At 40.5% G+C, this 12,710-nt stretch overlaps 1 protein-coding gene across 1 annotated transcript in view; it reads right to left on the reverse strand.

Moving 5' to 3' along the window:
• Positions 1–4,912, reverse strand: part of Opn5 (opsin 5) — a 52,688-nt gene extending 47,776 nt beyond the window's left edge. The window contains exons 1-2 of the mRNA XM_021150004.1: positions 4,704–4,912; positions 614–733 (exon numbers count right to left, since the gene is read on the reverse strand). Of these exons, the coding sequence (XP_021005663.1) occupies positions 614–733; positions 4,704–4,833 (250 nt within the window). The 5' untranslated portion in view covers positions 4,834–4,912. The remainder of the gene's footprint in view (positions 1–613; positions 734–4,703) is intronic.
• Positions 4,913–12,710: the final 7,798 nt, after the last annotated feature.

Here is a 12,710-nt window from a genome sequence, read left to right on the forward strand (position 1 = left end):
GAAGAAGAAGAAGAAGAAGAAGAAGAAGAAGAAGAAGAAGAAGAAGAAGAAGAAGAAGAAGAAGAAGAAGAAGAAGAAGAAGAAGCAAACACTCGAAAGAAAAAAGAATGAAATGAAATGAAAACCAAACAAACAGAAAACCAATAAGACTAAATAAACAAACAAACAAACAAACAAACAAACTTGCCAAAAAACATGGAGTTTGTTTCGCTTTGGCTAACTAACTATTCTTGATCACAGGGCCTGCCCACCCTGGAGTGTGGCACTCACTGGAGAAAACTTAGTCTTTTCTTTTCCCCTCCAGGTATCAATTTGAAATAGCTTCAGGTGGGGGGGAGGGGCTGTCCCAGTTTTCTAGGGAGAAGTCCCATGCCTAACCAAAAATGATAAACAATCTCTTAATAAATATGTTATTAAATAAAATTAAATATGTCAATAAGTAAAAAAGAATGTTAGCTGATCTCTTTAGCAGATGTTTCATTGACTGGCTACAAACACTGCAAAGATGCTTTGGGAAGAAGCAGGAGGTAAGAAAGTGAGCTCTGAGCCAGTGAGGGATTTAGAATGGCTAATACCTTAAACCCACAAAAAAGGAGCTGCGTGGCTGAATTACCTGATATCCCCAGATCACAGACTGCTAAATTGATAGTCATTATTTCCGCAGGTCTCAGCTTCTTCTTCCGTCTAGAAGACATATAAAGGACATACCCGTTTCCAAAAGTAGAGAGAATCCCTACAAAGAAGAATAAAAATGTCCCATCATTAAAGTGAGCATGAGCATTCATTTACAGATGAAACACTTCACATTTAAAAAAAAAAACCAATGGACTCCACAGATTTAGAGGGTAATGACAGGACACTAGATAAAAATCTAAGTTGAGAAGATGAAATAAAAGCATGGATTGTGAGTGACAGGCAAGGGATGGGTCGCCTCAGAAGGGGTAGGAATCGGGAATTACAGGACTGAACTTACCCAGGCAATGGAACCACTAGCTTCTCGGGTAGGCTCAGGATGATGTGGGAATCCCAATGGTCAGTTCTTGTACCGGCCCCCAGGGCAGAGTGTTTTCCTCAGCCATTTTTATAAAGTATTGGCTTTATATGACGCCCTCCCTTGAATAAGTGGAATCAACCCCTTAGCTTTTTATAAAATCTTGAAGATAAAGTCAACCAAGAGAGGTGACTTCAGTGCCCCTGTGGGCTCACATAGGAGCACTGGCATGTGGGAGAGGTGTGGTCAGAGGTGGCTTCCTTGCAAGGAAGGGGTCATGTCCTCAACACAAGCCCCAGGACTTAGATTCCTGCGGTGGAATGGACCCTCACTATCTGGACCATGGATGCCTTCAGCTACCCCTGGACTAGCTGTCAAGGGTAAGTGTGTAACCACTGACAACATAATCATTCCCCTCCCACCAAGGAGAGAGAAAGTGACCCTCAACCCACCAGACCTGACAACAACGACATACATGTGTTCCCAAGTTTGAATGTTCTTTTATTAATGGCAAGTTGGTTTGGATATTACAATGAAACTGTTCACAAGTTCTTACAAACCCAGTTTTTAAAAATCCAAAAATTAGACCCATTATCTACTGACTGTATTTAAGAAAAGAATACACCTACTTCCATAGCTTAACATGTAGAGTAGATTTCCTCAGGAATTCTTGCTTCATAGTGTAGCTGTGTATAAATGAGAATCTGGTACAGCTGCCTTCAGTGGTAAGGAATAAGGAAAGTGTTAACAGGAGAGACCCAGTGTTTTCTGTTTAAATTTCTACTTTACTTCCTCCACCACAATTCATTTGAGGGGGCAAGGGGGAAAAAATGTGTGTCTCTGCTGATGGCATAAAACCACCAGATCTGACTGCATGGTGCTTTTTAGGGAATGCTGACTCTCTGGGGCCAAAGATGCTTAATGGTCCATGAAAGCCTCTTTAGCTTTCTTAAAGCAAATGGGGGAGGGGAGACTGAAGGGATTGTGCAGTCCTAGAGCAGAGCAGATAAAAGGCAACTCCTAATAGGAAGCCATCTAGCAAGGCACACTGGGAAAGAAAAGTGCAAAAACGCAGCTCAAAAATAGTAAGACAAATTCCATCTTTGTCATAGTCAAAAAAAAAGGGGGGGGGGACAGTTAAGTATTCACATTCAGTCAATCCAGAAAGTTCCTCTAACACCCTTTGCCTGCCAGCATCTCTTGAGATTATTTCTTACTGTCATTTTCTTAAACTTTTTACTAACCCTATTTCATAGGGTTTCACCCAGTGCCCGTCATGATTTTAAAAATAGTGAACTCTATTAATGCTATGCTCAGTTGTTTCCGTGAGCAACCTTGTCTGCAGATGAGCATAATGAGACATCAGATATATTTTTAAGAGTAAGGAAAACAAAATTATGAAGATAGAGACTATGGGGTGGTCATTTTTTTTTTTTTTTGATCATCAAAATCCTGTATCTTTTGTGTATAGACGGGATGAAAAGCCTTCCTCTTAGGCAGTTAGTAAAACAGGTTTTAACATGGAGAGAAGAGAGTGGCAAACGGGCCTCACATTTATTTCTCCTGCATATCAAACTGGGGTTTCTATTCTCAATCTTCAGTTTCCCCGAAGATTCCTAGTATTTAACAAAGATGACCAAGAATGTTGCTTTGTCCACTCGGGCTCCTTAAAAAGGATCTAAACAAGTGGCAAGCAGACATGGGTCTAGAAAGAGTATAAGCCCCGCCCCTCCACTCTCATCCAAACCCACCCTTCCTCACTCATCCCAAATGATTATTCTGTGACTTCAATTCACCTAGTACTCCCTTAGCTTGGAGACTTCTTTTCCAACACCTAAGTTTTAAGCTCCACTCCAGCACTTAAGTCTGACTTTGACAGCCTTGCACCTAACACACATGAAATGAGAACTTCTCTCATTTCCCACCAACACCGCTGCATTCTCTTGCTAAAAATCCTTCAAAGTAGGAAGGGAATGGGCTAATCGTTCTCCCACGGTTAGATCGCCTAGAGCCATTGATCTGGTTAAAGACACTATTTTCAAAGCATCCCTTGCAAACTGACTGGAACAAACAATTTTAATTTGTGAAATGATTCTTCGTCTGCCTTTCCTGATCACTGAGTTTGGGAAGACATGGTGTGGAGTTTATTCTGAGGCCCTCTCGCTTTCAGCAGAGAGCTTCTCTTTACTGCTCTACCCCAGCTACTTAAGAGTAGCCAAAAGTGGATACTTCATATATTTGTGTTCAAATTTGTGCCAAATTTCAATGAAATGAGAAGTAGTCAAATGGTCACAGTAAATACGGGGATCCTTGAAATTATTTTGCAACAGAGCATATGATTTAATTTCATAAGTTCTTTCTGCCTCAAGCACTGACCATAGAGGGATCTATGGAACATTCTAGTGTGGTTTTTTTTTTTCCAATTTCAGGAATTACATGAAATTCTTCGCCAGTCATAAACAGATGAGAGAGGGAGGGGAAGAGAAAAAGGGAGGGAGGGAGAGTGGAAGAAACAAAGAAAGGAGGGAGAGAAAGAAAGGTTGAGAAGGCAGGCTGGAACCAACATCTGAAATATTAAAGACACATAAACCTAAAGATAGAACCCACCTGCACGCGGCTCACCCAAATTTAATATAACAACTTTAAATTAAAGAAATGTGGTAAATATTTAAAGACAGTTCTACAGTTTAGCCCTGGCTGGCCCGGAATTCTATGTAGACCAGTTTGGCCTTGAGTTCATAGAGATCTGCCTGCCTCTGACTCTCAAATGCTAGGGTTAAAAAACATGCCACCATGCCCAGACAAAATGTCATTGGTACAAAATTGCATTGTGCAATCCAGTAGAAATATAAACCAGAAATGTGAGCTATACATATGTTGCTGGTTTTTTTTCTGGTAGCCACATTAAGCAACATAAAAGCACAAAAGAACATTAGTTTTAATAATTTAATACTTAATCTACTAATCCATAAATTATGTATAAATCTAATCCATAAACTCATAATCCAGAAATTATGAGTTCAATGGACATTTCATATTTCAAAATATCAGTAAGATGTTTGTACATTATTTCCAAGTACTAAGCCTTCAATAGGAGGCGTGCATTTTCACTACAATCTGCTCATTTGAAAGGTAACAGTTTGTCCACTCAGGAGCCATGGGTAGCTGCCGGTTTGAATAATACAGTCTAACATAAGGCAGATTCAACCCTGTGTGAGTTATACGCAAAAACTCTTTTCACCAAAGTGTGGAACTTCATTGATCACCAGAATAATTTTTATCTTCATAGGACTGAGGTGCTACTTTTAAAGCAGTGTCTACTGTCACTGTTATATTGGGCCAGAGTTCCCTCATTGATGAGAACATGAAGCTAAAGTAGATGATGTCTAAGGGCCATTCTTTTTAAAACAGAAAAATTATCAGTTATCACTCTTTTGATAGCCAGAAAACAAACCTAGTAATCAAGTGACCAAGTGAAGTAGCTTTGAGATAAAGAATTCACTATGAATGTCCTTTGGATTATTAATAGAATATTTATCCCTAATGACAGCAACGTCATTTTTTATGAAACACTGATTGACTGTCAATGCCAATTCACCTTCTCCACCTCTGCTAATACCCACGTACATATCAGAATCATTTGTGCAAAATCAATACAGCCTATGAATTCTCTCAATGCAGCCTCTGACACAGAAGCATTAAGGAAGCTTACCGATTATTGTTAGGTAAAAGCCAGCCACTAAATCCGCTTCCCAGGAAAGTTTGGAAGCAAAGGGGTCCTCATCTTGAAGATAGTGGGGCAGGCGCTCATCCTGAGGCAGGGCAGTGTGGTTCAAGGCCATGCTGGTCTCACACCCCCAGGGGTCTGTGAAGCAAATCAGCAGAGATCTCAACAGACGGAATAACAAGTCCGTGAATCCGTTCACAAATGCATCTCTTTCCATAAAACAAAAGGCATGCTCCAGGGTCCCACAGGTGATTAGTACCTAGTGGAGAGACGTTCACCGTGTTTTGTTTTGTTTTGTTTTTTTTCTTAAATGACGTAAATACACCAACACGCAGTTGTTCAATTTGCAGTCTAGACAAACCTGCATCTTCTCCTCAGGCTGCCTCTGCGGCTTTTCACACCTCCCCCAGCGAATAAAAGGTTGAAAACTAGTTTGTCCTATTGCTCCCTAGCAAACTTTGTAGAGATCTGACGTAAGAAAACCCACAGTGAGAAATGTGGACACTGCACACTGACTTGCCAGAACACAGCATCCCGAGATAGCCCAAGCTTTCTCCATTCTTAAACAGGCATGGTGAGCTAAGGAAAGAAAAAGTGTTCAGGGCAAACAGACATGGACACTTCATGAAATGAAGCTAAAAGGTCGGAGATTGACAGGGTTAACATAAGATTTAAGGCTGTTCATGAGTGGGGAAGGGGAGGGGCACACCAGCTTCCATCCATAGCTAAGGAGCAGTTATCTGCTTCGATAGGAAGGAGAGTCAGTTTTCTTTGGAGATGTGGCCTCTGGTAGGTTAACTATGGTCCAGTAAGTGGATCCTGCAACTTAGATTCAACACAATGGGCAGCACAAATTAGACTCAGTGTGTTTTAAAAAAAAAAACATGAAAAAATTCTCAAAGAATAAATGCTTGTGTGTGTGTGTGTGTGTGTGTGTGTGTGTGTGTGTGTGTGTGTGTGTGTGTGTGTGTGTGTGTGTGTGTGTCTGTGTGTGTGTATGTATGTATATAACTAAGGGCTGGGGACTGGGAAGATGGCTCAGTGGTTAAGAACACTGGCTGCTCTTCCATAGGCCCTGAGTTTAATTCCCAACAACCACATAACCATCTGTCGTGGGATCCAATGCCTTTGTCTGGTGTGTTTGAAGAGAACAACAGCGTACTTGCGTGCAAAAAATAAATAAACAAATCTTTTTAAAAAATAATTAAGGACTGGAGAGCTGTATCAGTGACTAAGAGAACACAACATGCTTACAGAGGAGCTGACTTTGCCCCAGAACCCAGACTGGGTGGCTCACACTCCAGGCTGTGTCTCCAGCTCCAGGAGGATCTGGCACCTCTGACTTTAGGCATTGGCACTTACCACACACACACACACACACACACACACACACACACACACCCCACACAGAGAGACACTGACACACAGAGAGATAAATATGCAGGCACACACATGCATACAGAGACACAGTCACACATGTACACACAGGATATACACACATACATAGGTACACATATGTACGAATACATATACCCACACACTCACAGAGACATACTCACACATATATATACACAGATACACACAGAGACATACTCATACATACACAGAAAGACACATACATACATACATACATACTTACTTACATACATACACACGTGCTCACACACACTCAATACACATACACACTTAAAAGTAAAATAAATCTTAGGAAAAAATAGGTTATTTAAAAAATAATTTGGTCTTGATTAAAGTATACAAGGCTAGCTACCAGAAGGTTTAGAGTTTCTTAAAGCAGAGAACAGCTGATTTCAGCCACATTCCTTCAATGCCAGGATAAAATCCTAAGCAATGAGAAACTCTTAAAGCACACAGAATTCTGTGCTGTTTCTTTTGAGTTTTGATTTTGAAAGGTTTACAAAACAAACTACAACAAAACCTCTAAGTGACGCTCTGCAGAAACCCAAGTCCCGTGCTGCCCCTCCCTAGTAAGGGAGGAGCCCGTGCTTCTGGGAAGTGACACACATTGCTGAGAACATGACATCCAGTGAGGCAGTAGCTACTTCTTGGTATTAGAGGAGAAATACTTTGAACCAGCTCATTTCAAACTGAACCAGTAGATGGCACTGTTCAGCCCTCTGAGACATTGGAAGTAAAAGGGATCTCCAGAGCTGTTAGCCTCACACAAGGAGACAGACAATCAGTAGGTGTCACAGAGGTGCTTTCAGTTTCTATAAAAGGACAGATTTAACCTCTTTCTGGCAGACAGTTTACAGCCCGCGCAAGGCTTTTTCAGTGAGAAATGGCATTTGGCAGACGTTACTACAGTTTGAGGACATTCAGCAATGAATATCCGTTCCCATTCTCCCCAATTAGTTCAGAAAGCTAGCTGTATAGGAACCTGGCTGTCAAGCCTGCTCCATCTCAAGCCCTGCCCACCCAGAGGATTTCTTTTAACTGTCAAGCTCCTGATTCCCCCTTATTCTGGTCAAGTCTCTCATCACAAGGTCCCCAAGCACTCTGGCTGTCTGGCCTCTTAGATTCAGAAACATAAAATGAAGGTGAGGCAGATTTGGCACTCCCGCATCAGATCTTAAAAATTCTGATCTACCGCAATTTCTGAAAAGTCACGTCTTACAGGTCCCACGTGTTCATTATCAACGAGATACTGAATTTCTTTTCTTTTCTTTTCTTTTCTTTTCTCTCTCTCTCTCTCTCTCTCTCTCTCTCTCTCTCTCTCTCTCTCTCTCTCTCTCTCCCTCTCTCTCTTTGGTTTTACAGTATGTGTGACTGGCATGTTTGCAGCATGGGGGCACATGTGTGGGGTGTACATATGGAGGCCAGAGGTTGATGTCGGTAATCATCTTCAGTGTTTTTCTCCAGGTAATGACTTCTGATCAACACCCAAGCTTTCATAGATCAAAAGTCTTGACAGCCAGCTCCCACTGGTGTTCCTGTCTCCTCACACTTGCACGGTAATTTATGTGGTGCTGGGGGCATCTTGTGGAAGAACTGGGGATAGAATCGAGTGAACCAGAGAGGTCACTGACACCACAAGAAGACCTACAGAGTCAACTAACCTAGGCACACAGGGGCTCACAGAGACTGAACCAGCAACGAAAGAGCATGGAGGGGCTGGACCTAGACCCTCTACACATTCGTAGCAGATGCGCTGCTTGGTCTTTGTAATTTACATACAGTAGTTCTTCAGCTTGGGCAAATACAATTGAGGGAAAAGACCATTTCCTCCCCCAGACTTTGGACAGATCAGTATGTGAAATCTCATCTGTTTCTGCTGCCATGCCCTTGGCCCACCCTCCTGGACTCTAACCCTCTGAAACTGTAAGCCCAATTAAATGCTTTCTTTTATAAATAGTAGTAGTAGTAGTTATTTAATTTTTGAGACATCTCATCCTCAACACAGTAAATTTGAAAACTATAGACATTGAGGCAAGAAGCCCTGTCTAATTTTTACACACAGGAATGCTTATTTTCTAAAACTTGCAATTCTTTTGATTATTCATATTAGCATATGCCTATAAGCAATGAAATATACCCCACTGCTCCCACCATTTAGTTACTGATTCTTTGACAATAAATAAAACAACCTAAGGCTTTTTTCATAACACTTCACTATTTTAAAAAAGCCAAAATCATCTCCTATCCGTAATGATGCCTAGAAGTTTTAAATAACTCTTAGATTCCTACAAATAATATGGCAATATAAATATATCTTCTAGCCTCTATGGATCTTTATTTGAAATCAAGGGATAACTTGAGGCATAACTAGACAAGTTCTCTCATGTCTAAACACAGGGGACTTATAAAATGGTTTGGTGGCAGATGTGGGCAAGTGTATTTTATAAGGTCACACTCCCAAAAGAAAACATATACGCACAAGTTAGTACAGAGGGGAAGAGTCTAATTTTCCGGTTTTACTAATACACAAATTATCTTCAAAAATATAAAAATATTACACGAGATTATTTTCTTCTGGCTCCCTAAATTTCTTGTAGTTTAAAATAGGAAATAACAAAAATCTAGGTAGTGTGGGCAGCAAACTTCCTGCCCAGATGCCCTTGGCCTTGTCTACTCTCACCCCCATGAACTTTGGGCCATGTGTGTATGAGAGAGAGAAAGAGAATGTATGTGTGTGACAAAGAGAAGAATGAATGTGTGAGAGAGAAATGATGGAGAGAGAAAGAATGTGTATGACAGAAGAATGGGTGAGTGTGAAAGAGAGAAACAGATAGAGAATGTGTGTGTGTGAGAGAGAAAGTGTGTGTGTGTGTGTGTGAGAGAGAGAGAGAGAGAGAGAGAGAGAGAGAGGGATCTGAGAACATGAGATTCAATACATCAGTACCTTAGAAAATTCAGCATAAGGACTCTGTGTAACTAATGACAGAAATCTCCCAATGGGAAAATAGCCGTGGCATAACTTACATCAGTCACTGCATGCATGGGTAAGGGAACTGTAAGTAATGCTATGAAAGAAGATGGACATCTAAATAAAGAAGCCTAGGAATGAGAGAGAGTATGACAAAGAAAGACAAACAGCAAAACCTGAAAACTTCAAGTGTGGGGTAGAATTCAGAAGTCACATTGCTGGTTTGCACAAGTCTTTACCAAATGAGGCCTACCTTTCTTATTATCTTAAAGGAGCATTTAAAAAAAAAAATGAAGTTCATCATTCCATAAACTCCAAAGATTCGAGCCCAATCTAGCAGGTCAAGAAACAAATGCTTTTCCCTTCCCCCAACCCAAGTGAATCAATCAGTGGGTCATAATTGCACAGGAATCAGCTTATTAAAGACCAGAGAGAGATGTGCCGGTCAGCCCTGACCCCTTTTACGCTAATCTGTCTCCTCTCCACTCCAGCTTCAAGCTATGTTTTCTCCCACTGCACCAGCATGGTGGTAGCTATACCTTCCCTATACAAAATTGAGCTGAGGAAATTTGTTGTGATGGTATGGTAACACTATTACTACTACTTAAGGGCAGAGAATACTAAGTACCAATAAATATTTTAGAAGAAAATTGTAAAAATTGTAGAAGAAAAACATAGGGAAATGCTGGGTCCAGCATGGCTTCCTAAGGGGAGGTGTGACACAGTTCCTGCCCCTGGAGCATCGCCAACCCATTGATCCCCATGCTCCTCGTGTCTGCTGATGACTGCTGTTACCCAGAAGCTGATCTGCTGTCTTTACTACTCTACTTTCAATCTTTCTTTCTGGGGAATAGACTTCCCCCCATTACTCGGAGCTAACCATGCCATAATAAATGACAGATGTAGTTTTCAGGAATGGGGAATGGAGGTGGCAATGAGGCTATGGAAGATGGGGAACGGGTCCTCTGGTTGGCCTAAAGGCCTTAAAAGGCCATGGGAAAGGATCTAGACAACATAACCATAAGGGTCATAAAAGCCTACATGGTCCATTGTAAACATAGTTCATTGCCAGACTTGGCCTTGAATTTGGAAACATGAGGAGATACGTGTACCCTCCAGTCCCATAACTGCTGCATTAATTAGCTAGGATGAACTTGGGGCCATCAAAGGTAAAGAGTTAAAGTGGTCTAAAGAAGAGTAGATATGGATAGAAAAATGGGAATTTATGTATGGCTTGGAAATAAATTGTATTAGAAGGAGAGTACATACGGCGATGGAATTGCCAGGATGCGGAAATGAAGGCTAGATAATTAAAAGATGGTGTGGATGCATTTAAAAAGGTAGAGTTTTGTTCTCCTATTTGAAGAACTGGAGATGGTAACACCTGGAAAGATATTAGAGATAACCGCTTTACTTACATGAATTTTGATACTTTGTAAGCAATCATTTCAACTTACGTAGTCTGTCACTTTTCTGTTCTTACAATGAAAATAGTTACTAAAGACTGCTGTCTGCTGTTCCAGGAAAGTGCAAGAGCTGTGCCCAGCTACCCATGTGTAAAACTATTAAGAAATGTGCTTTTGCTTTGTGTTTAGTTTCTTCCCTAAGGAAATGGGTTTTAGGACTGTTGATCCGGGACTCATAGAATTTATGTAAATTAAGAATTTTTGATGATTATTAGCAGTGATCAAAGCCTTGATAGTATAGCTCTAGTAAATAAAAGACTGGGTTCAGGCTCTCTCTCGTCATTAAGCTGAAGAATAAGGAATACTTAGAATCATCAGGGAACAGAGAGAGTACCTGAACTAGCAGCTAGTATCTCTTACTGACTCCAAGTCATTATTGAATCAGCACTGTTCCCATTCCCTGCCCCATGCTGAGGCTAGACCTCAGCAGGGAAACAGAAAATATAAATACATGCTTCGAGGGGTAAAATTGATTCTTGTTTTGTATATGCACACATATATTTTGTACACATATAAACATATATACATGAATATATAACGAAGTCACTATATGGAGCTTAATGGTAGTTCTTTGCACTTCATCTGCTGAGGGAGGTTCTTATTAATGAGACCCAAAATTCTCAGCTAACTGCTCATGGTCTGTCACTTTTGAAATATTAGTCATCTAAATATTTTTTTAAAGATTTGTTAGTGGTTATATTAGTAAAATATTCAAACCATAAATTTGTTCATTCATATAAATATTCATAAATATTTTACACAGGCCCCTACGGAGTCTGTGAATTACTTTCCTTTGGGGCTTTGCGGTACATTAATATGGTGCTTTGCAGAATTTGATGTTTTGGTTGGTGGTGGTTTGGTTTGGCTTTTCTACATGGAACCTTCTGAGAGCCATGGAATTTCACCACCAGGCAGCTGTTCTCTTTCTCTGTTTTCTCTGAAGCCAATACTGCCCTGGATGGATATCAGTCAGAAATTCAGATCCCATGTGACATTGAAAGGATTTCCTCCCTAGTAATAGTGTGTTTTCTTGCTCCCTGGGTGTCCTATAAACTCAGCAAGCTTCAGTAATGCTTTTTTACTTCTGTGTGAGCAGCTACTGATGCTTCAGAAGTGCCTTCAGCCTTGATAATGTCAATACTGTTCTAATTTACTGTGGATCAAATCTGATTCCCTTAAAAAGTTGGGATTATTCTGACAACCATAAAACTGTAGTATGATCCTCCTATACAATGAGAACAACCAGAAATCACAGGCACATATGAAGTAGAAATCAAGAGGGAAAAAAGAACCAGTTTGGAAGCACAAATCCCCAAAGCCAGCATATTCTTTATCTGTCACAGAGTGTTAATGAGATCTTTGCCTTCTCTACAAGCAAAATGTTCACAGCCACGAAAAAAAAAAATAACTAGAAATTGCCTGAGGTGCTGGTCACGCAGACTGTCACACACACACTCTAACTTCTATCAGTATAGTCCAATATGATATTAGGCAATAAAATACAAGAGTAGCATTTGTTTTCAACCCACTTAAGTGAAAATATGGGAGGACACTTGGCACATAAATGAGAAAGGTAACAAGGGAAGAAGAGAAGACAGAAAAACATGTTTACATAACCAAGCAAGCAACAGAATAATCAATAAATTCAATATTTTCTAAGCCATGTGAAAAAATAGAGCAGCAGCATCTGTGGAGAATAACAACCTTTATGCCAATTTACTTTCAACAATTTCAGCTCCGAGCAGAAAGAAAGTCATAAGGGATAGAAGGATCCACTTGAATATTTTGAGAGTCGCTATTGTCTTAAACCGCATCTCTTTAGCATCCAGTGTTCGTCTCATCCACCTTCCCTCTGAAATTCTAAGCAGCAAGTTTCAGGTTGATTTAAACCCATGTTATTTCTCCAGCCCACTTCTCCTAGACAAATTCCACTAGGTACACATCTTATGTAACAATTATTACTGTAATTGTTTGTCTTCAGTAGCTTCTATTTGCAGAATGAGAAGGGCATCCTTCTACCAGGCCAGATGGTGTGAACCATCTCCAGCACAGTACACATTGCCCATCTCTCTCCAGGAGAACTTGCATACATTCAAGAGCCCTTCCTGAGAAAGCAGGTAAATATCCCAACCCTCTGCACTC

Source organism: Mus caroli, chromosome 17 (genome assembly GCF_900094665.2).
Source record: "Mus caroli chromosome 17, CAROLI_EIJ_v1.1, whole genome shotgun sequence".
Lineage (NCBI taxonomy): Eukaryota > Metazoa > Chordata > Mammalia > Rodentia > Muridae > Mus > Mus caroli.